Source organism: Daktulosphaira vitifoliae, unplaced genomic scaffold, assembly GCF_025091365.1.
Source record: "Daktulosphaira vitifoliae isolate Bord-2020 unplaced genomic scaffold, ASM2509136v1 Scaffold_1, whole genome shotgun sequence".
Classification (NCBI taxonomy): domain Eukaryota; kingdom Metazoa; phylum Arthropoda; class Insecta; order Hemiptera; family Phylloxeridae; genus Daktulosphaira; species Daktulosphaira vitifoliae.
In genome coordinates, this window is record NW_026099572.1 from 78,810,401 (window position 1) to 78,837,190 (window position 26,790).

The following is a 26,790-nucleotide window of genomic DNA, read 5'->3' on the forward strand; positions in this document are numbered from 1 at the left end:
TTTTTACAAGCAGATAAATTTTATTGAAATACTATATAAGTAGTAGTTATGTTAATTTAAAAAATGTTGATACAATTTTACACTTAAACTAGAATGATAGTAAAATATTACACTTAAACACAGTGATAATAAAAAATAATATCAGTCAGATTCTTCTTCGTCTTCGTCTTTAATGATGCCCAAATGTCGAGCTACTGCTTTTACGTTGCTTATAACTTCTTCCTGAACAAGGTTGAAACTCATGGCCAATAAAGCTATACCAAATAGAAGGTATAATGAACAGAACCAAATTCGTAATTTGGTATCTTCGCCTTTATTCATTACTCTTTGCGCAGGCACAAAATCACCAAATCCAATTGTAGTAAGTGTAATAAAGCAGAAATAAGCAGAATCGGGGAATTCCCATTGTTCCCAGCTCTTAAAAAGAAATGCTCCCATAATAATGTAGCTTACCACTAACAAAACGCATAACCATATGGGAACTGGCTTCGTGTGATCCGGATTATTATCATCAAATTCATAAGCATCTGAATCATCGTAATAATCACTAAATCTAGATTTTCGAGGATATTGCCTATTTACAGCGAATCCAAGTGGAGACATGATCCGAGGACTGGGTGCCATAACTTCTAAACGTTTAGCTATAATAAAAATTGTATTTTCAAACATATTAGGAAAACTAAAAATACTCACATTTTATACAAATCGAGTAATCTGTAGAGGAAGTACAGGTACTTTCGATTATAGATTGTTACTACTCACTTTAATAACTCCATAAGTAATATAATTACATGAAAAAAAATCTCACCCAAACTTAATATAAACTTCAAAGCGTTTGAAGATTTTAACTTAACTCAACCTTTTAGAATTAACATAAAAAATATAAGATTTGTAAAACCAATTTTTAATAAAAAATAATTTTTTGGAATATGCATTTCACATTTTCGATGAATGTAAATGCATTCTGTTTTTTTAAATTCCGGGATAGGAGATGGTATACTTAAATTTGTAAAAGGAATTTTCTAAATACTGTTAATATCCGACAGCAACTAAAAACCCAACCCAAACGCATATTTGTAATAAATTGAAATAAAATGTATCACATCCACGAAAAATTACATCATAATAAACTATAGAGGATGATAACTAATTGAAAACAAGTTTTTGAAACTTATATAAGCCACAATTTGTTATAGTTTTGAATAATATAGATATTTTTTTGCTATGTAAAACACTTCAAAATCAGCCATTTTTACCGTCATGATTTTTGTCATTAATTATTAATAATTTATATGATAAGATTTTCGGATGGTTTTTCATCTTAAATACATTGTATTCATTAGCATTCATTTAATGAAAATGATTGGCTTTTAGAAAATTATCAAATATTGAAAAAGACATTTTTTTAATGTAATTTTTAAACCCCTTCAGTATATTGGATAATGATAAGACTTTCTCAGAAAATTCAGGAATGTCAATTAATAATAACATAATAATTCATTAAAATAACATATTTTAATATTTTATTCGAGCATTTTATAATTAATTAAAAAATAAATACCAATTTAAAACCTAGGACAATATTTAATTAATCAATGTTATAACCATAGGTCTATATAAGTTTAATAAGATCGTACTAAGTCATTTGGATTTCTTCATATTTTATAAGCTTGTGAAAATGCAAATCTCTCTTTATCAACCGGAACAAAATACGTATACCCAAAACTAACACCATTAAACCGCTTAATCTGTTTAAAACTAATAGTCGGGAAATAATAAAGACTAGTCAAATGGTTATTTGGAAATTATTCGATTTAAGGAACATTCTTGAAAGTTTATTTTTGGGATCTTATTAGTATATTTTCTCTTTCCTCTTTTTTTGGATTTCATTAAATAATAAAACTTTTGGTTTAAACTTACTCTGATTAGAGTTTCGATGTCGTTGGCGGTATTTAGGTTTCTGATTATAATCCTGATCATCTATCGGCGAAACTTCAACTGCTAAGTGCTGTGGTGTTTTACTTCTATTAACTCGTAGTGTATTCGTAGGCGTCTCTCTAGCTAAATTAGGAGCCGCTGAATGACCACGAATATTTCTTCTGATTTCTTCACCCTGTTTGGCATTAACTGAAATTTCAATACATAACTTACAATAGCTGAATTTCAATTAAGTCAAATCTTTAAAGTTTTAAAGAAATGTATTCAAACATTCACTGAATAAATTTCTTTTAAAACTTCAAAAATTGGGGACCTTAATTCCAAAACTAGTATGTGTCAAAAAATTAAAATCTATAATAATGCCTTACCCACTAAAATAGATAGAAAACAATAGGTTTTAAAAATCAAATTACAAATTAATTACATTTGTAACAGGTAAATAAGTTATTGAGATTTTTTTCAAATCAAATAAAAGTTAAAAAATCACAAAAGTATTATGTTATAATATTGATTTTAAATGATTTGGTACAAGTTACTCTATTAAAAAATATATATTTTAAGTTTTAACCATATAATATTTAGCTACACTTTCATTTAATAAGATTAAATAAAACAGAAAATATTTTCCCAAGTTATGAATATCGCATCACAGAAACTTCATTAATTATATCAATCCGAATTAAAAAATATTATATTGATGTTATAATATTATATAAGTTCTACATAAACATGAAAATACAATGAAGACGGTTAAAAAAAAGAATTTTTTTCGATCGACATTATAATTTGACTAACAAATGATTAAAAAAAATTAATTGAATAAATATGATGGTATTTAATTTACTCTTTTTTTATAAGTTCAAACTATTTTTATAATATATTAATATAACGAGGTAACGTATAAATAAAATCTTATATATTCAGTGATTCATTCAACATAGTCTACACTACTTTGTTTTAAGTGAACAAAGAAAATGATTCAAATATCTTTTTATCTCATTATCTTAAAAATGTAACCTTAATAAAAATATTCATTACTTACTTCTTAGAGATTCATCTCTATCTAGAGCATATTTATTAAATAAGATGGCAGGTACAACTGATTTCATTTCTGGTCCATTAAATTGATCGCCGTCAGAATAATTAAGGTCTACTAAATAATATTTAAAGTCATTTATATATTATAGAATTAAAATTTGTCCACCTTTTTTTTAATAGAATAAATTATGATTATTTTTATTTTTTATAATATAAGTACACTTAAATCCTAAAAAACACTCTTAATCTCATTTTCACTATCTAGATAAATAAAGTGATAGAATCTAGGTACTCAATTCCTGATGTAATTATTTATAAAAATAATAATATTTTTCTGGTATAATGAATGCCGAATAAAATATTTGTATTTTTGTATCTTCCTGATCAGTAAATCCTTAATATTGCCTGCTATAAATAACCTTTTTTATAGTACTACACATCGGCAATAAAGATCTTTTTATTTTCTTGACTAAGCAATTGTAAGTTAATGTGCTATTCCTGTATATTTTTCCCTTTTCAATAGTACTAAAATAATTGAACTACTTTGAAGCATTAGATTGCGTTAGAAGTAAATAATCTTAATACGAATTTAGTTCATTTTAATAAAAATAAAAATAGATTAGGTTTTTATGACCTGAAATATTTCAAACTGAATTAAAATTACCCAATGATATAATAATAGTCTATAATAGTTTAAAACTTTGTTTAAAATGTTTAGTTATAATAAATGGTAACATTGGAAAAATAATAAAAGTCGCTAAATATTGATCATTAAAATTTATATTGTAATTTCTAATAAAATTTAATACATGAGAATCGTTATCTAATAGTCGAACAATAATTTTCATAAACAATAATATTTTTTAATTCAAATAAGAAAAATTTTTCATTCAAAATTATAATGAGAAAAATAAGTTAAACAGTATTTGAAGAATAACATGGGATGAGAAAAGTGAAAGCAAATTTTTAATTTTAAAACTAATGCTATAATTAAACCATTTTTGCATTATGTTAGTATTCGGTAAGTGTTTTCTTGACAAATTAAAGATTATTTTACAACCCCTAACAATTATTTAATAATTGATTTAACAAAAAAGTTGTCCTGGAAATAGAGGATAACACCTAGTGAAGTAGCCAGAATTTTTTTCAAGTAGGAAAGCATTTATAAATTGTAATGGATTACTAGTATCTGTCATATGTTTAGTTTGTGCTAACTCTAAGGTAAGGAAGATATAAGTTAGCAAAATGATAACCGCTCAAAATTAGCTAAATACAATTTAAGATTTTATCGGTTCTTTTTTATATATCAAAGCAATTATTTTTAAATCTTAAAATTTTGGCAACAACATTTCAGCTTTATTACTATTGTAGTGGCATAGTCAGAAGGCCGACAACTGGCAACTCTCATTCAAATGCTGTTCTGAATAAATTGAAAGTATTAAAATACATTATAATATAGAATTTCAACGTAAGATATATTAATAAAAATAATCCAGGTAAATAAAATACAAAAATTAAATTGAAAATTGATATCTATAATTATTTTTATTTGCGATAATTTTACGATTAAAAATCGATTTTTAATATTTTTTTGGTCAGAATTAATTAATTTGTTGAAAAATCAAACGATTGGCATTATATTATTTTATAAAATTTGTACTGAAAATCTCGGGCAAAAATAATAAGAACAAACAAGTCCGTACAAAAGAGCTCGTTCTGTGAGTATTTTTATGGATGCTATTTTGCATGAAAATAAGTTTTTTTGTTTTAATTTACCTCAATTTGGAAAGCAGTGAATAAAAAAAGATTTTTGCAGCCATCAAGATTATACGCTATCCACGCTATTATTTTTTTTAAAAATTGTGCTGCTTAAAAAATTTACAATGAAATTGACTAAATTTTAATGTAATCTTATTTTGAAACAGATATATTATTACAAGAGCATATATAGAATTTTTAATGGACTATATAATTTAAACATAAATTATGAAACATTTATTATATTTTCAAAAATAAAATACCTTTAAGTTTAATTAACTTGCTTAATTCTAAATTTCAACCCATATTATCAACTTTTTGACATAAAGTAAGTTTGAATCAATTAATTAAATAATTTAATAGTAAATTAATTAATGAAGGCATACTTGGTGTTCTATATCGACTATAGTTATATGAACTTCTATGTCCACTATTTTGACTTATAGATCTCGGCTTTATGGCAGGAGAATGTCTTCGTAATGGTACTGTATCACAATATCTGGAAGGTGGCAAATAACGATTTGGTCGTTGTCTACTTGGTGAAACGCCTCTATACATTTCTCGTTCCATTTTATCAAAGTACCTTAGAAAAAACACACGTATATAAAACGGACCAGTCAGTTTCCTTAATACTTAACATACTAAAAATTCAAAAATTTCTTATAAGAGTTATTTATTTATTAGATTAAAATATTTCATTAATGAATAAGTGCATAGTATTAATCAAGCTATTATTTTGTCGTTTGGCAAGTGAACACGAGTAAACTTTGATTGGTTTAAAAACTAAAATAAACTACAGTTAGTCAATTATTTTTTAAGAACCATTTTTTCAAGACTTCAATTATTCACTTTGGTGTTTAAATTTAATAAAAAAACTATATATATGTCTAATTAGATTTTTAAATTTTATGATGTAATAATAGGGTTTCTTTACTGTGTAATACCTGCATTCTGTGTCTGAATGAGATGATCTTGTAAATTTTGAACAATCTGACAATCCAATTGCACTATCGGCTGATCTTTGTGATATTCGTCCAGTTCTTCTTAAAGACGTAGCACGAGATCTGAATAAGAAATATTAATTAATGTAGATTTTAATATGATGTCAAATGGTAAACGAATGAAAAAAAATAAAATATCACTAATACACATGGAAAAGTAGTATGCAAGGAAACAGAAATCAGTTAACTGCATCTGTATCTGTATCGAGAGGGAGATAGGACATTACTCATTTAAGCCATTTGAGCTAAAAAGTCAAAAGCAATTTTACCTAAAAATGTACAAAGATTGTTAAAATATTTTCGAAAAATAACTATGAGAGAGACAGGTATTAAAGAGGGACATGGAATATGAACCCCCCCCATCAAACATTTTATAGATAATATTTAGTCATGGAAGTATTATAAGGGGTAATATTTTTTTTTAAATGACCTTCCTTCGAATAAATTAGAAAAAAACTGAAATCTAATTTGAAATTGGAAGAAAAATTCTTTATGGGATTTATCTAATATTGCAAAGGACAATTTTTTTTATTATTATTATCCTATATAATGGTAAGATTGATTTTAAATTGAAAAAGCTTTAAACATGCTAAACAATAATGTTTTCTCAAAATTATTCTACTTATCTACAATGCTATTTTGGCAACTAATATGAGTTTCAAATAAAAAAGTTGACTTTTTTCCTAATAAATATCCATTCATTTATGGTTCAGTTTTTACATTACCGTAATCTCTTCAATAACCGCGTTAAAACAGAAAGGTGCTAAAACAGTTACCGTAAACGCAGGTTAAAATGTGTGAATAAATAAAAAATACGTTTTTTATGAAACAAAAATATAACGCGTTTATACAGTTAAAAATAAACAAAAACGTTATTAATATTAAATGGCAAAAAAAAATAACAATATGTAAATGTTTTTTTATATAAAAATGTATGACGGTTAATAGAGAAATAAATTTTAATTCTATCGACCACAATTATAATTGGCGTAATAATAATAAAATCCGAGTAGTAATAGTTAATATTATAAGCAATTATATTATATTGCTTCTAGGTAATTATAACTAATTGTTTACTTTGGTCACAAATGTTTAATCTTTATTTTGTTACCTTTCTACTTTTTAATAATTAATATTATTTCTTTAAATTATAAAATTAATAAAATTTTATTTTTTTTAAAACAGAGATAGACAGGTTACGCTTTTGATTGGTGTTTTCTCGTTATTTACTTATAAACTAGTTGTGACATCGTTCGGCGCCATCGATATAAATTTATTTCAAAGTATAAGAATATCTGTTACTTGAGATAGATATATAATTAACAATTAAAAGAAAATCATTTTTATAATACTTTATGCAATCTATTAAACATATTTAAGAATTTTACACGAAAAGGTTTGATATACTCTAAGAATACAAAATGGTTTTCCCTATCCACATTCCCGTGCACCATTTATTTTGCCTACTAAATTACACGACTGCTATTATTGTTCAGTATTGCTGGCTTACTATTCAAATTCTTTTAAAAATAAAATTTTGTTTAATGCTACACATATTTTATGTATAATTATAATTTTATAATGGAAAATAAAAACGATAAATAATTTTTTTTATTATTATTTGAATTAAAAATTAACCATTTATTACAAAGACGTAGAAAAGTTCGTCCATTGGAATAAATCTTGTGCGGCTACTAGATGTTATTCTTTTTAATGAACTGTTTTAGTTAAGTATTCATGAAGATGTAAAAAGTTTTGTCATGTCAAAAAATTGTTTGTTAAAAATAAATAAATACACAAGGGATATTCTCTAAAATAATCAAATTGGGGTAGTTTATGTTCTACAGTCCAGAGGGAATAAAATGGAGAATGCCAGTACCGGAAGAAAATAATTAAAATTAACTTACATTAGCTAATAATTTTGAACCGAAAAATAAAAAACATACCCGTGAGATCTTGTTGTCGACCTCTGGCTACGTGATCTTCTTAAAGACTGCACGCGCTTTTGACGTCTGGTGCACGTGTAACAACATACTTTCCAGTAAAGAAATCGAAAGGAGTGAGCCATTATGTCACCGATATTGGATAAACACAACAGCATTAAAGGTATACCGACAATGGCATAAAATATGGTTACTATCTTACCATTCAGTGTTTTGGGAGCAATATTGCCATAACCTGAAATTTTAATTAAATGTTACTATCCTAATAATATATTCGCCTATATATAAAAACAAATGTATTTAAAGGTTTATAATTTTAAATGATAATAAAAATTATTAATCACTCGTAAGTGATATTATTTAAAAAATAAAATTATTTGTGTAAATTAAAACTAAAGAATATCTTCTACATATCCATGATATTTATAAAATTTCATGAATCAATTATTTTCTGTTTTTAAATATGAATTATAACTACATGTGATACATTAAAAATTGTAAACGATAAAATATATAGATTGATATTACCTATCAGTAGAGTACATAGTATTTTTTAAACGAGGAATCGTATACTAAAATAGTTTTTTGGTAACCTTCTCATTGTGACTTTTTTTTTACTAAATGAATTACAATTCAAGGGATATGTATTTTCAGTGAATATTTGCTGTACATATTTTTGTAAAATATTCATAAATTTTCGATTAGATACTATTCGATTTGTACCATTGTTTTCAATCGGGAAATATTATGTAATCGACCATATATTATTTTTAGTATGTTGGATAATTAAAACCGTATGCCATGATAACTACTTATCATGGCAACGTAACGAAATTAGACTCAATAAAAAAATGGTTCACTGGTAACATTAACAGAGAAAACGATACTCTCCAAGAAATGCACGCTTTTCCAAATTAATTCCAATTTTTTATTTACAAATCTATATACTAAAAATGTTTTTTTTATCGACTACTTTACCGCCTCTTCCTTATCCTACAGTAGGTACAATGAACCTTGAAATTTCATTCTCTTGCCATAAAATTTTTCAACGTTATGCGTGCAAGACAAATATAGATAATGTAAAAATTTTAAATGTAGGCAATGTTTACACATTGCATTTATTATACGCATACGCGTATAATGAAAATAAAACCTTCTCTTAATAAACTCCATATTGGAAAACTGTCGATTATTGGTCGCCCAAGCAGCTATATTATGTTTAATATAGTTACATTTACAAATAGACCGATCTTATGACCTCGCGAACCAAGGAAGTTTTTATTATTTTGTATAACAATACTAAACAAATGTTACATAAATGTAGTGCTTTTTTCATATAATACATACATCTTCTTGATTTTCCATTTCATATTTTATTTTTGTTTTTCTTATGATATCTATTTTCTATATTTAGAGATAGAACATAATTACATAATTCATATTTACATTAAATGTATTTAACCGGAAACTCATGTATGCGTGTATAGAAACAACAGTTTCCTTGGAAATGTGTAAACGCCAACAAGTTTAATAAAATAAGATAATAAAAATTCAAGTTTTCAAATACTTATAACTTAATGAAATCAGTTTTGAAATATAATTTTGAAAAATCGTATCTCAACGATTTCTATGAAAACAAATATTTATTTTATAAAGATTTATTAAATTAGAACAATTTTTGGAGTTTTAAAATTCATAGATAAAAAATGAAATACTGTATTATTGTTTCTAAATTAAATACATACCGAATAGTTTTAATAGTGTTTAAAATACCAACACTCAGGCATAATTGGGTTAATCCCGATTGATATGTTCGGCAATGATTATCGCCATTTGAACTTTCTGTAAATGTTATACTTGGGCCACGCGTAACACATAAAAACAGTTAAAGATTCAAGCAATGTAAAAATAAAATATCTTGAAGGTATTAAAACGGACATGCAGAAAACTTATCTATCTAGACCTTCGGGATAGAATTCACCACTATGAATACTATTTAATAATTACATTGATATTATTTATTAAATTAGTGTATTTTTCAAAAAATCAATTTTTTTTGATCTTTTAGAATACACTAACATATTCCTAAATTAATTTCAAGGCGTGCTTGGTAATAAAAAAATAAATATACCTCTTTACTTATATTTGATATTTGTTATTCATGTCAAACGCCATATTTTTTTTGTCTTATATATTACTTATTTATTGAGAATTAGACCTATATAATTATATAAACCGTCTTTGATATAAAAATAAATAATAAAATCCCTCTGGGAAGTTATATTAATGATTATTTACAGAGTGATCAGTTTAGTCATTCATCTATTTACAAAATAAAAACAATATTTAAAAAACATACATGTTTAACCAGCATATAAATAGTAAATAATCTAATTAAAAAAAATAATTAACTGATAATAACTTTTAGGACAGTACTTCAAAAGTTAAACCCTTCATCCGCTAAGTCATAAAATTATTAATAACGTTCGAATTGGTCCAAAAGTTGTTGTCAATCACTAATTTTTTTAGTTAGTTAATTATGCATGTTGCCTTAAAAAAAATTAAAATTGACGCTCCTATAGTATAGAAGGGATGTTGCCAAAAATTAATTAATAACTGACAAATAAAAAAAAAAAATTTATAATTAAAAATTCCAACACATTTTTATCAATGTTATAATTATTTTGAGAGGTAATGAATGGGTTATGATTAACGGATTACACTATATACTATAAATTATTTATATTGTACAAAATTTATTTTATTTACTTGAAAAATAACTAATTAATAAATAGACCGAGAAAATTTGTAACACAATCAAAATACTAAATTGCTTTTAGTTGCCCTAAAAATAAAATTAGATTGGTGGAATTTCATTTTATGATTTGTATCAATAAATGAAAATGGAAACATATTTATTGTTTTAATGAGTTAAACCGCAGTTCCAGGATATAGGGTTCAAAGAATTCATATTTCATGGACTGTGTTTATTTAAAACATCAAAAGTATCAATGTTACTATATTACGCTATCTCAATGAAATGAGTTCAACTATACTTAAAAATAAAACTAGAAATATCCAAAATAATGAAAGGATGTAATAAACCTTTAACCGTTTCTTAAAAATAATTTTTTTTTAATAGTATGTAAATACTATTGAACTTCCGCAAACTTTATAATGGATTCTTCTATTTATCGTCCAATAATCGGATTCCTTAAGCTGTGATTAATATCATTTTAAATAAAATTTCGTTTACTTCAATGTTGAAATTTTAAAGTAATTTATTTGAAGATAAGGCCGTTTTATATTTATTGTACATTTTATAATCGTTATGATTTCTAAAGTACTGGTCTAGAAGTACTACTTTTTAGCTGATAATGCTAAAAAATAATAAAAAAATATATTTAACTAAAAGAAAACAAAATTGTTGATTTAAGTAATTAAACGGATCACTCTGTATTGCTTTAAAATACAGGAAATATGTATACAATATCTAATAAGTTAGTTGAACTATATCGAAATTTTTTCAAGAATTTGTAAGGTTAATAGTTGTAAAAACTGATAGTAATTTTAAATCACTTTTAAAACCTTAACCAAACCTAAAATTTGGCTTTATAAAGTTTAAATTTTAAGTTCAGCTAAGGTTTCAAAGGTAACATCAAAATATTTTTGGTTTCTGTAATAATTTTTTCAACGAATAGTAAAAAAAAAAATTTTATATAAAACTAATTTACTAGGAATGAGACAAATTGTTCAAAACCAAAATTATTTCACTTCTTAGCCCTGATAATTGTATAATAATTATAACTTTTTATTTTCATGGACGACCTCTAATCTTTCTATGTCTTAGATATAATTTGCGAGTAATGACTATTTATGCATAATAGTTCCTTAGCGCTTAATTAATAATCCCATTTGAAAATTATACATAACCGTATGTAGGATTTTCCAATGTTTAATAATAAATTGAACGAAAAAAAGTTTTGCTGTTACAAATTATGTTTTATATGCCCTTGTAATAAGCGCCCTCGTTTAACCTCCAAAAATACATGAGTGCATATCAAGCAACTCAACACTTTTCTTGCACACGTCTTAGACGTCATTCGAGGTCGATTAGGTAGTTCTCTTTAAGTTTACCTTTGAATCTTCCAATTAAAAACAAATTTTATACATGTGTTACTACAATACAATCTTCAGTAAACCCACATAAAATTTTCACTATCGTTGTCGTCCCCTTCTCACCAAAGTCTCAAAGTGATTTAACGCTCTCTTTTTCCATAAAAACAATAATATGCGCGTTTGAACTCGCTTCACTAATTTTGTATAAGTCGAACTGTTCGAACTCATATTGTTTCTTCAGTCTTTTTTCTTTCGGATACCACTCGAATATAGTGTTCACAATTATTAGTAAAAACATCAGTGAAATTATGAAAATAAGTATGAAGACTAGTAAGTAACGTATAAATTTATCTTTCCTTTTTTTTAAGTTTTTTAAATGCGTTACAAGTTTTAAATCAATACAGTTGAGAAAGGTTTACTAATTAATTTAATTTTATTGAAATTAAAAATCAAAATTAGGTAAATTTTGTTTATCTCTTATTAAGATGTCAGTTTTATGATGTTATATTTGTGTATTTTTTATTACATAATATTATGATTATAATATATCTATTATAATAATACTACAGGGTGTCCTGATCTTATGGGTCAATTTAATTTTCAATTTCCATAATTTTCTACTATTTTAGACATCATGATGTTTTTATAACTTATTTTTTTAAGTCAAATGATAGTTATGATATGTTAGAACATCGAGGATCGCTTATTTTATCTATATTACCTTTGACATTTTGAATTGTCACATTTAACATTTAAACTTAATACGATCAACTGATAAGGGAATTATTCTAATACAAAAAATATCATATATTTTCAATATTAATCCTCTCTACCGTGAGCATTGCTCAGAATTGCTGTATAATACAATTGATATGACACAAAATAATACGAATATTATATAAAATAAAAACTTGATATATCATTTCATTAATTAAATTTAAACGGTTTGACTCAGATATTTTTATATTTATATATTAATAATATATTGTCGTCTTCATAGCAAAACTGCGTAATTCCATTTTTCAAAATTGTTCAGAGGGAAGAAAATAAACATTTTTTATATAGCTAACAATGAAAAAAGGTTTTTAATACTCAATTATCTAAAAAAATAATATATCTTTTATTCCTCAAACGATTACAATATAAAATTAATTTCTAATCACAAATTTCATTACAAGAATAAAGGTTTATTTTTTTATTTGAATAAAATAACTAATTTTAGTTATAAAAAGTTATATAATTTGGTATATATTACTATATTATTAATAATATAATTTATTTCATTGAAACGGCAAAAAAAAAAAAGTGCAATGTTTAAAAATATATCAAAGCAGCTACAGATGGATTTTTCATAAATATTTAAAAATTAAAAATCAGATAAAATAATATTTAAATTTTAATATTTATTATATATATATATTAATACAAATGATTGTTTTAACTATAATATTTTATAATATGAATAGTATAAAAACTTGTAAATTATTTATACTTTTATAATAACTTAAACCTTTTAAATTAAAATTAATTAATAAAAATGTTATGCAACTATTGAGCAAATATGTATAAAAATAAAAATATAGAAATTATAACTATCTCTACTCTCCTTTAAGTTTCAGCAAATGACATTTTTCAATTCTATTATCTAAATATTAAAAATATTAATCATTCTCAAATATTTAAACTGGTAATAATTATTAGCAGTTTAGATAAATTAGTTAAAACTAATTTTTGTAAAAGAAGAAAAAGCACAGTTAATAGAAATATGATTACACATAAATTTTGTAGTATTTACTCACAGCCTTTACATAAACTTGCATAAAAAAGAATAATTTTTATTAGAAAATGTTTTTTTATAAAATTTCCTATTTTGCTCGTATTTAAAAAAGTATAATTTTTATGTAAAAATGAGTGAAGTAACAATCAACTTAATGTTTAAACCTTATGGTGACCGAATATATTGGATTCATTGACGAGTATATCAGAAGTTTCAGAAAGACAAAGTTTCAAAATTCAAAGTTTTGGAGAAACGAATAAAACTGTAAACATGTCTAGGACTATTCGAGTTTTTCTAGATTCCCCTAAATTTATTTGCTTTACATTTAAGTTGTATAATTTGACTTAATACAACATAAGATAAATAATTCGTTGACAAATAATTAATGATCACTACTCTTTTGTCATTTGAAAACTATTGATTATTATTACAACAATGTGCTGCTGACGGTATTTTTTTGGATAATCCTAATTTAGTAGGATACTAAATTAGTTAAATTTGTTACTCTAGTAACAAATCACGAACATAAATAAATTATGTAATTCAACTATCAACAAGTAAACTACTGTTGACGAGGACACTATAATTCGTCTGTCCGACAAGGTCGCGGGTGACTTGACCTCGATTGCACTTTAAACCGAATTTGATTTTTGGATGCGTGGGAAGACATTCAAAGATTTACTAGATCGCTTTTTCTACAGTAAAATGAACGGACACGTAGGATTATTAACGATGGCTATAACATAGCAAATATTGTGTAGTTGTAATGATCAATGACTTACTGTACGACAGACGTTTTGTGGTAATTCGGTGTCAAGGATAATGTGAAAAATCCATCCAGTTACTATCATTATAACAATGGCATCATGTATTTCTATATATATATATATTTTTACAACGGAAATAAATTTCAGTTACGCATAACAATAGCGCTTTAATAATGGATTACTATGATTTGATTAATAAGAAAGTATTTAAACACTATTCAGTTTTAACAGTGATTTTAAAACTTTTTAAATCTTAGATGCTTTACACAATCTATACAGTAAATATTCTAAAATGCTTTCAATCACCTAATAATTCTTCATAATATATCTTACTAGCAATAAATAATTAATTTCCCTCTTGGATAAAGATTGTTGCATTACTTAACTTCGTAATTGCTTTAAAATCAACGATTTCTTTTATTACGACTTTCAAATAAAATGCTGATCTTAACGGACATTTTTCGTTCAACGTCAGCACCAGAGATTTAATTTGGAACACTCACAGATCGTAAAAAAATTTGTTTAAAGTCTTTTCTTGAAGTATCAAAAATATTCAATGAAATTTATTTTTAGTGTAGTCTTTAAAATTACAAACAAATTTATTCTTAACAATTTGTTTTATCCAATCAACCAATTATGCTTTAAAATTGTTTAGAGATTTTAATTTAAAGTAAAATTTCATCTATAATTTGGTTTTCTTAATACCAGAAGCAAGAATAAAATTGTTAACACGATTTTTTTTCTATCGTATTATTAAAAAAAATTTAAAGTTTAGATTTTTAACCTTTGATTATTAAAAATAAAATTATTTAACTTCTTATTAAGGTAGTTTTTTGAATCAAACAATTTTTTCCTTTCAAAAATTTATAATGTTCAATAGTTTCCAATATAATTAGTGTGTTATGATTAATTGATCACCGTGTACACAAATAGAATAAGGTGTTTAGTAAATTTAATATTGTCTAATTTAATTTAAAATACATCTTCAAATCTGCTTTTAAATAAGTTTTAATTTTTTATAGGATAGCTAAATGAGTATAATTGTAAACTAAGAAAAATTTTGTTATTCTTAACTAATTGAACAACTGGGTATTTTTCGAAATTCCAACAACTTCTTTTTAACAAAACTTGATTAACAATCAGACTCAATTAATCAATCCTTTCATCAGTTACATCATAATACTGTTTTTACCTAAAATCGCAGCATTTATTCACTTAATAAACTTTTTATTATACATATGTGTTATTATGCATACATATGTATTGTGTGAATGTGTTGTTGAATATATTACCGCTCGTAATAATAAATTTTTCATCAGCAACTATAGTAAATTGAAAGAGATTTAATTACCGATAACGTTCTGAATCACAAGCAAGTAATTTATATTTGGCCTTGCTTAATTTATGACTTTGAAATTTTGCAATACATCAAGCACGTCATTTGTTTGAGACTTCTTAGACATTTTGGCAAGTTTGACTGGTAAATGTCTTCCATAATATGCCAAAATTAATCATCAAAAGTTATAATTGACGTATCTTTTGTAAAAATATAAATTTGCATAAAATTTCATATTGACATACATATCTATATTTTAAATTAATTTTAAAGAAAATTTTACCGTACTTTATAACAAGACAAGAAATAATATCATTTATGACATTGATCATAAGTACAAGTAAATGTAAATCGTTTCAAATGGAACACATTCATTTCTATAAATCCAATACAGAAATACATATTAACAGGCGTAATCTGTGTTGGAGTGTCATTACGATAGTTAAAAACTTAAATAAAAAAAATAACAATGATTTTTTTGCCACTACTTTAAAAATGAGGCCATTAGTTCCTTCAGACTCATATTATATCACAAGCAAAAACATGTCATAGAACTTATTTTAGAACATCAGAGATAATATTCCATTTTTGCATTGAATCATTAATTTTGCTCGACAAAAAATATTATGCATGAAATGCTTAATTTGAATATCTTTTTATTTTTTTTATAATGTCTTATTAAATAAACATCAGTTTTGAACGTTGCTCAAATCATGCAACGTATTCGTTGCATGATTTAAAAAACGTACAAATTGGAACAATTAGAGTTGAACATAGTTATTTATCAAATATTAATGGTATTTATGTTCTCGAAATTTTGTTTTTTTTAACCATTAACCATTAACATTATTCATATTGATATTTTATGATTCCACCTTATCCTATAATAATAATCCTATGTAATTAAATTTATTAAAAAAAGGTATCTTCGTGAAAAAGTAGGTTGTATGCATAAATAATTAAAGAAAATGTTGTAATCATAAAAGTAATAAAAGCAGTGTACCGTAACCTCTTCCTGTAGGTCGGATAAAACATTGAGTAATACATGATAATATGTAGATTTAACAAAAATTCATCATAAATATCAAGGAATTTAATTGAATAAACTTTTCATTTAGAGTCGAATCTATGAAGAAAAGCTAGGATTTTTTAAATATGTAATTTGAAATGGGTTCATTAAGAGTAGCATTTTACAAATTCATGAAATTTGTCATTTTAATTAAAGGTTGCAGCCTTTATTTATATAATCTAGTCAAGATTTTTAATCAAATTTAAGAACAATTTTTTTGCTGATTTAAGTTACTTTATGAAGTGAAATGAAGAATAAATTTTGACACAAAATTTACATTTTTTTTTTAGTCCTCCGTTCAAATTTTATACCAAATTGCCACCCACGAAATTTTTTGTTGTAATCATAGTATTAATGTGTAAATTGATATTTTTACCCGTTATCTTTACTAGTTTGAAAAGATTCACCTAAAAATATCGCAATTTTAGGTTGCTTTATAATGTCAAATATAATGGTAAAATAAACAATGGTAATAAATTTTGTTACAGAAACGAATTCACCATTAATTTTAACACTTTTAATTTTATTAATGATTGGCGTAACGGTTAGTGACGATGACAAATGGGTGTGGGGTAGATCGAATGATCAATCGCGGGCAGACTCAAGAATTGGTACAGTACCATCCGGTGACGTTTCTTATGTGGCCAGGCCTATTTTACGCGATCCAAACGGTCGTAGACCAAATTTACTTTTCCAACCAGCAAACAATCCACGTCTCGAAAATAAGCGTTACAGGTAAGGAAGTATTAGATTTTATAAATGCAAATATAATTAAACGCTATATTCACAAAGTTATTATGAAAAACCTATTAAATTATTTTTAACATTTTAATTAATATCAATCTTTATTCATTTATTTATTAATAAGTGAAATTATTAAGTTTACATGTAACAAAAAATTAACAAAATTATTTTATTAAAATCACTAAAATTTTTTTTTACAGAGATGAGCCATTAAGAGGGCCGAGGTATGAAGTTAATGAAGACTTTTTGCCTGATAGAGAACCTTTAATACCGCAACCTGCCAACCACGTATCGGAAGCATTTGCTAATCGACCAGTCCGACCATTAAGTGGAGCAGGACCCATTTACCAACCAACTCCAGCACTAAAACCTCAAAGACCTTTAGAACTAGCTAACATACCTCTTAGACGACCGATAGCTGGAGCAAGTGAGCCACAAGGAGCTACCGTTGGGATACTCACTGGTCCTGTACCATCGTGGCAAGGACCAGTGCCACACAGAAATGGAGACCCGACTAACTTCGAAAAATGCAAATGTTCGTTTTCATTTAATTGTAAATCACCAGGTATAAAGTTTGTAAGTATAAAATGGTCAATTAAAATAATATATTCAACGAAATACATTTAAGTCAGTTGTAATACTTCTGCTTATTTTTACTTTTGTCTTCTATAATGTAAAACATAATTTAAACGATTATACGGTTTTATGCGTCAGAAAACTTTTTGTCTAACTTTTCCAACAAACATAAATTATGTTTAAAATAATATTATAAATCGTTTGCGCTAATTTGAACAAGTTTACTTAAAACATTACAGTTTTAAATTTTTATTGTGAAATAATTAATTTTATTGTAAAATGGCTCTTGCGGTAAAATATATATTCATATTTAATTAGAAATAGTCAATAAAAATGCATTTTTCGATTTAGACACTTGAACAATAATTTCTAATCACAATAATTACAATTTTTATTATTACTTAATCACTTTATTTACACTTGTTGATCATTAAATAATAAAACGCAATAAATATCAATAGCACGATTTTATAGGGAAGTTGTGACCAAGGAAAACAATACTGCTGTTACAATGATTTTGACGATTTCAATGCGGCTATCAAAGACGTAGGAGGAGATCGTAGCGAACCAGTACCATCAGTGTTAGTAGGTCCAGGAGCTAACAGGCCTGGCTTAAGGCCAGGTATTTACGGTCAGGTGCCCAACAACAATGTAAGAAATAAAAATAAATGTAAGTGCATGGAATACGCAAATTAATCCGCATTAGTCTTATATTTCTGTGGCGTTTGGGTGTAATAGAGGATGAGTGTAAAATAGCGACTTTTGGGAAAATTAAATTGAAACTTATAGTTTATATTTAAGTTACATTAAATCCCATTTTTCACACGTAAAAATATATACAAAATAATATTTTAAAACAAAAAATTGTGTATTATGTGAGTTTCAATTTCATTTTTCCAGTTTTCAATTATACACTTATTTCCCTTTTGTCCGAACACCATAGACTAGTTTTACTAAAAACATCATTTTAACATATTTAACTGATGAAATAACATAAATATATATAATGATATGATTTACATTTTATAAGCTTACTAAACGATAATAATTATATTTTAAACAATTATAATAATTAATAAATAAATTACAGAATAATGGTTTAACTATGAATCATGCAATATCTTAAAAAAAATTAAAGCTTAAAATAATTATACCTTTTCAAAATTTAATTATATCCCACGTTCTGCAATTAAAAAAATATATTGATCTCTCATTCTCCACCATAACATTTTTTAACGGTCGTTAATAACTTTTGAACTAGTATTTTGAAAGTTAATAAAACTTTACTATAAAAACTGTCATTGAAAAGTGGGTCTGTCTATTTTTCTCTCTAAGCATTAATGAATTGCACTATTATTCACGCATTAATATAAAAGTCCTACAAAAAAAACCTTTAAAAGTACTGGTTTAAAAAATTGAATCGACTGTAATTTTCTTAATTAAATCATATTAATGTTATAATCTAGCTGTTTTTTTATGTGTCGGTTACAATTTATTTTATTATTATAAGCTAAAAAATATATACTTCTTAAATTAATGGCTTTGATTTAATTTTAAACCTAAAAGTGTTAAATGAAAATATTTAATTTTTAATTTTAAAATATATATGCATTAGTTATGTTATTTAAACGAATGGTCTCAGAATAACTTATGCTAGAAAGAAATAATATGTCGCCGAAAAGCGTACAACTAAATTCTTATTTTTCCTCACTTTAATCCCAACTAAATTAAATAAAATTAAAAAAAAATAGTTTAAGTACAAGAAGCTTAAAATAAATTCTAAAAAGATTATTAATAATCTAAAAACTATATAATTTTTAAATTTTTAAGAAAAAAAAAATATTTTTGTAGTTTTTTAACCTACCCAGATTAATATTTTTAAAAGATACCAAAGAATTTTGAAAATTAACGAACTTAGAATTTTTGCTTACTACTAGGTTACTGTTACTTTTAATTATATAATATGAGATTAAAATGAAACAAACAAAAATACTTTTTCCAATTTTAGAAAAAATATATAATTTAAATGCAAAAATGAAGTTATAAAAGAAATTATAATAAATTACATTTTTTTGTTATTTTAAAAAAAGTTCCAAAAGCTAAAATGTACCTTTGTAATAATCTGGACTCATATGATATTTTAAATTATGGATGATAAGGATCAACTGAGTATTTTAAAATAGTCTACGGATCGGGTTCAAATCGGAGATTTTTAATTCACTGAAGGTTGGAATTGCCAATATTTTGTAAATAATAAAAGTTTTAGAATTTTATAAATAATGTAATGATATAAAAATATGTAAAATCTAAGCAGGTTAACTCGGATATTTCTGCTATTAACATACAATTTAAACTAAGAAATTACACTTAATTATTAGTGAATATATATTTATGTATAATTTAAACCATATTTGTTTGATTTCTATGGAAATAATTCAAGAAAATGTTAATAAAATGTGTACAAACATTTTTTCCTTGAGTTTTTGTAGAATCTTTATTGATTAAAAAAAAGTGGGTAATTTTTTGTCTTCATTAAAAAAAAAAAGATTCTAATGTAAAAATTACAGTTAATAAAATGTCAATAGCTACTTATAAGCTCTTTATTTTTATAGGAATTTATTAATCGACAAGGATTTTTGAACAACAATGGTTTTTCAGAAGAACTCTCAATCAACCAAAGACCATTTGATTATGGAAGTAAACCATTTATAATTCCACGGGAGTTTTAATAAGGCTTCTATCTTGTGTTAGAAATAAAAGTATTCATTGTTTTCTAGTACATTTTTGAAAGAAAATATTATTTTGACATTAATTTATTTCAAGTAATTAAGACGCTTCATGAAAATTAATTCTGTAGAATATTTTTAATTACTATGTAAAATATTTCTAGAATATTATTTAATATCACTGCGTATCTGTATGGATATGTTAATATCGTATGTCTAATATATAAAACTACGCTATAAAATTAATATACACTATGTGTATTACTATTCTTTTCATTATTACTATCATTTTTTAATATGATATAATTATCTTGTAATTTTGAACAGTAATCGCATTCAATTTAGATATTTTATAACATAAATATTATGTATTTCTTATTTATTTATTTAACTTTTTTTGTTTTTTAAATGTAAAACTACAAATAATTATTTGCAATAATTTATTGCATTATTTATTTAAGAAGAATATTTTAGTAATAATATATCATATGTAGTTTGAAATTAAAATACAGTGTAAAAAATGATAGCTATTAGTATATAAAGTTTTATTCGTATGTGAAATGTAAAAGTTATATTGTATAAATACAGCCCATATTATTAACTAAAATAGAATGTTTAGTTTAATCAAAACAAATTGTAAGCTACCAACCAATTTATAAACACTGTTTTTCTTATTTTATTTTTGACAAAATGAATGAACAAAAAAAATGTGTTTAAAATAATCATTAAAATTAAGATCATCAAACATTATTATATTTAAAGGTGAGACTGCATGGATGAACTGGAAATTTGAGTTTACGGAGATTTGGTGTCCTACCATTTTTTGAGACTTACTTAAAATTGTACAACGACCCATTTATAAAATAAAATATTTTGCTTTTATTAGGAATATAACTGGTCAATAGCAACTTTTGGCTTATTTTTTTGGAAGTTATTACTATTTTAAAATATATACTAACGGTAAGGCACAATATTTATTATTAGACATTTTTCAGATGCACCTCTCCTCACACTAAGATATAAAAATGTTGATAACTTCCGAAATACTGGTCCAAAAGTTGTAACCGACCAGTTATTTTCTTAATTAGATCTTCAGTTTTGTACAAACATTTCGAACTAATTGCAAATATCATCTTCAGAGAGATAGTTACAGGTCCGAGGCTATAACTATTTGTCAACTGTTAACTTTGTTTTTTGTTATATTTATATCAGTTGATAACAGATAACATCAATATGATTATTTGTTGTTGTTGATATTGTTTACGAAGGATTTCTATTTATTATTAATATTGTTTGAAAAAAAAAACAGCCAACAACACTAAGAAAACCGTAGTTGTCAACTTAACTGACGGATCATTAGTTGAGCATTTTGGAAAAACGTTTTAATTTTTTTCTGTTCCCGAAAAACAAATACCAAAAGAAGACATAATAAGCATCATTGAAAACTCATTGTGCAAGCTTGAAACCCAGGAAAAAGGAATCATTTAGCAAGAGAGTTGTAAAATCCTAAGAAAAGCCAACTTTACCTAAATCAAATTACAACAAAGATGATGTAACCACATTTAAAAAATTACGAAATGACAGCAGCATCCTTAATAGAGTTAACTCTTAATACTAACTCTTAATAATATTAACTCTTAATAGAGTTGACAAAGGTAACGCCACAGTGATTATGAACTCTACGGACTACAACACAGGATGAAGAAACTACTGGAAGAGAAGCCCTACATAAAGAAATCATTTGAACCGACACAAACCAGCAACGAAAAAAAAAGCAATAACAGAAAAAAAACCGAAAACAACTATTAATAACAGTACCAAGATAACCATTAAAAAATTTACGGAGTACCAATAATACATAACAAAGATGTACCGCTCAGACCGATTGTCAGTACCGTAAACTCTCCGAATAGCGAAAAGTCACTAGCAAGAATATTCAAAATGATGAATTACCGACAATGCTAACACCAGGTGTCTATGAAATACCGTTTTTATGTGGAAAACCATACAATGGACAAACGGGAAAACAATTGCAACAGAAAAAAGAGAACATGAAAAGACGAAAAGAACACGAACTATCAAAGTGTGGAAAAATCTGTTCTTTATATAAAGAACATATATAAATAACATTTAATTATAACAAAAGTAATAAATAAATAATAAATGAATTTTCCAGTTTTATTCTATGAAACTACAAAACCCTAAGAAAAATTTTAAATTTTATTATAATACAAATACAACTATAGTTTTCTTTGTCAACAAGAATTCATGAAAACATAACCTTTTTAATAGAATTATAGAACATAATTTTCTTTTTAGAGATTTTTTCAGGGTATAACTGCATACAAATTCAAAGGAATCAAGATAGTGAATATAATATTCTGAGCAAACAGTGTCTAATAGATATTAAAGGTGTCTCCATGCAACCTGTCATAGATTACAGTCAGTGCTTTAATTAATATTGTATCATATTGATATTAAATTGATAATTGATAATTGATCACCTATATTCATACTAAATATTTATCTATCATTACATCATCTTATATAACCCTTATACTCATACTCCAAAAGATATATTATTTTAATTAATACATAGTATAACAACCCAACATCATTTTAGTGCTGAACAACTAACAATTATTTTTATTTAAGTTATTATAATTGCCTCGCACTCACATCTAAGTTTATAATAGAAGATAAACATTCCTCTTTATATAGCACAAAACTTTTGTATAAATATACATAACCCCGGGGAATTAATTACTGAAAAAAAACTTATTATTTGTTGTTTGAAAAGATTTAAATCAAATAAACTTATATGTAAACAAAATAAATGAACTTTCTCGGTAATCAAATTTTATTTTAATTTAAATTAATCAAATTTAATAACAGTTTACAAAATTAATCTAAAAACTCTAAAAATATTAATTTTTCTGGTTTTATTGTTTTTAATTATTATTTCAAATAAACTATTCAAGTATTAAACAGTATCTGTGTACAATTTTATTAAAGTTATAAATTTCAATTGAAATGTTTTTAAGCCTTAAAAATGTATTAATAGATTTAATATAAGCTTACCAATGGTAGTTATGACTATAATTGAATAAAACAAAGCACCAGTAAATGTCCATTGTCTTATTTCGGTGTCTTCTTCACCATCCCAACCACTTCGTCTAATTGCAAATATTAGATCCTTTTCAAATGTTAACAATCGATCGGTAACATTTGCTGTGAAATTTTCTTGATGAAGCACCAACGAGCCTGTTGTAAATCTCCACAAATCTGAAGTTACATTGTACCGCATTACGGCAATACTTTTCTTAACCTTAAAAACAAAAACAAAAAAAATATAAAATATAAATTTATTTTTATCGTTTTGGTATTTTTGAAATCGATCTGAAAAAATATTTTACTAGCGATGAGTAACGTTTTAGAAACCGAAAACAAGATTTAATATATTAATAAATGAGAAAAAGTATTTTGTACAAGATATTTAACCCATAAATTATGGTATTGGGATGTTAAAAAAATCTAATTTTTTTATACAGTATTACTAAGGATATTACGATATGAATCGGTATCGAATATTGAACGATATTGACTATATTGGAAAATCAGTTAGCAGTTATTTTTTAGTTAATATTCTCTTGCCCCCTATCAACCCCCCTCCACAAAAAAAATCACGATATAATTTATTATTGTTTCAAAAATAGTTTCCACAATGGTGAATCTTTTTGAACTTAGATAACATACCACTAAATTTATATAAACATTTTGTTAACATAAGAAGTATAAAAATATCTTAAGCGTAAATAATTATGTATTAATTGCTGTAAAATCATCCAAATTATGAATTATTTTATTTTTTATTTAAATATCAATATTAACAATAATATAACTAATTAGTAGGGTTGAGCTATTATGAATTTTTTTATAAGAACTAATACAAATGTTTATTTTAAATACGCTATGATGTTGTTTCATAACATGATTTTATTGCTATCGTTGATATTAAAGAAACTGTAACGTTTGATATACTTATTTTTAAATCAAACTTATTTTACTCAAAAATTTACTTATATCACTTTTGCTTTATTTTTATAACTCATTATATGCTGATTTTACTAAGTAGAAATATTAAAATAGCTGAACGACTAATTTTAAAAACTACAAAAAATATAACACTCATCCCCTAAAATGCTATATTCAAAGTATATATTATATGTGGACTGTTTTTATGAAACAAATATCAAGTCAAAAATGTTAAATTTTCAGAAAACAAAATATAAAACGAATCGGTTATTTCAAAAAGAAAACATGTATAACTTTTTGACATTTTAGGATTTTTACGGAAATATGTTGTTTGTACATTAATTCACTATTTAGTGTGAAAATAAACATATCTGCGTGTTTTTTTAATAACAGCTTACGTGATCTTTTTTTGATTATTTTGAAAAGGGAATATTTAATGAATATGTTTCGTATCAAAATAAAATCATGGCGATTTAAATTTCTGGACATTTCATTTTCTAAATAACCGATTCCAATATAATTAGGTGGTGGTAAACAGGACTTTTCTAATTTAAATCACAATAAAAATAACAACTAAGCTACCAATGGAAATAAAATTAATTAAATTATTTTATTTTTAGCACAAAGACTCGTTTAGTTATAAGCATTTTAATGTTTAGAGTGGGTAAGGAACGCGGGCAAAGTATACATACACCAGTAAGAGCTGCACCTACCCTAAATACATCCCCATTCTATATATTAAAATTAAATATCAATGAGTACTTATCCAAAATTTTTTGTAAGAAAAGGGCTCAAAAACATTATTTTGAAGTGTTTGAAAAAATAAAAATAAATGTATTATTATTATTTATTTTTTAGTTGTGATAAATAATAAAATACGGTTTAATCGTAGTCTAAGAGCATGGTACTCTAAATAATTAGAAAAATAATTCAATAATTGATAATTGTACTGAAAGTTATAAACGTTGTCGATTATATCTGAGACACTGCATACTTTTTTATAAGACAACTCCATAGTAATTCAATGGTTAATGTGGTGTATGCAAAACTGGGCCTAATAATTGTGAGTATCTATGTAAAATATTTATTTGTGCAATCGTTTAGTAGTATTAAATTAACCTTACTTCAATCTCGTGAGCTTTTTCTAGTCGTTCGAATGCAAAGGCTCCCAACAAACAGTACAAGGCGACCATAGTAACTAAAAGCACATGCAAAAACAGACACGTGAATATCTTCCAGGCGTAATACACTAGTTTTGTACACCGATTAGGTGTGTCATCATAGTCAATATCCATAAGCATTGTTATTCACTTTGTAACAGAATCGCACAACCGAAATGTTATCTACATTGTTACCGAAAATGAACAAACCGCGTGATATTAAACAAATGTCATCGCAACAATATTATACTGAAATTCCGCTGTGTCGGGTGTTGGTGTGTAGCCGAGTGTTAATGTAAAATATGGTCTAGAAATAAAACGCGTTCCATCTGCAACGGTAATGACCAAACAAAATAAGAGACGGTCGGTTAACGTTCGGTAGACTCGCCAATATTTTCGGTACAAGAATAATTATATACAATATATTTATAGTACCACAGAAATCTCTCCTACTAGTCTAACTATGCGCCAAGAACAGCTTGATTTTTGTTTTGATGCAAGTGAAAAGTTTAGTCTACTAAGTCTTCTTAGTAGTTTGATAGTTTTCTTTTTACGCATAAAAATCATTTTTCCATACTATTATCTATAGTAAATATATATTTTTTACAGGTAAATATTAGTACAAGGCCAAAGGTGTTCTTACTCAATTAAAGCTTGAAAAGAGATTTAAAAAAAAATCTTCCTCGGTTAGATTTGTGTACCATATTTAACATATCGGTCATTACAAAAAGAAGTTTATACTCTAAACAAAAATAAAACGATTTTATTAAATAATTAAAAAAATATTAATTCAACTTTATAAT

At 25.2% G+C, this 26,790-nt stretch overlaps 2 protein-coding genes across 4 annotated transcripts; one reads left to right on the plus strand and one right to left on the minus strand.

Moving 5' to 3' along the window:
- On the minus strand, positions 1-26,484 carry LOC126896679 (uncharacterized). Of its 2 annotated transcripts, none has more exons than XM_050669640.1 (8): positions 25,952-26,484; positions 23,874-24,120; positions 7,682-7,913; positions 5,679-5,798; positions 5,121-5,317; positions 2,981-3,088; positions 1,921-2,127; positions 1-641 (listed from the first exon to the last, which is right to left on the minus strand). In XM_050669640.1, the coding sequence occupies exons 1-8, from the start codon at positions 26,126-26,128 to the stop codon at positions 142-144; spliced, it is 1,788 nt and encodes a 595-aa protein (XP_050525597.1). In that variant the 5' UTR covers positions 26,129-26,484; the 3' UTR covers positions 1-141. The 2 variants fall into 2 exon arrangements, with proteins under 2 accessions (XP_050525597.1, XP_050525596.1); XM_050669639.1 differs by having other exon boundaries at positions 2,981-3,091; positions 25,952-26,483.
- LOC126896690 (uncharacterized) lies at positions 11,804-21,080 on the plus strand. 2 transcript variants are annotated; one of them, XM_050669661.1, is made up of 5 exons: positions 11,804-12,127; positions 17,235-17,481; positions 17,691-18,066; positions 18,541-18,736; positions 20,679-20,802. In XM_050669661.1, coding segments are annotated over exons 1-5 (843 nt in total). In that variant the 5' UTR covers positions 11,804-12,105; the 3' UTR covers positions 20,681-20,802. The 2 variants fall into 2 exon arrangements, with proteins under 2 accessions (XP_050525618.1, XP_050525617.1); XM_050669660.1 differs by having other exon boundaries at positions 11,812-12,127; positions 18,541-18,717; positions 20,679-21,080.
- Positions 26,485-26,790: the final 306 nt, after the last annotated feature.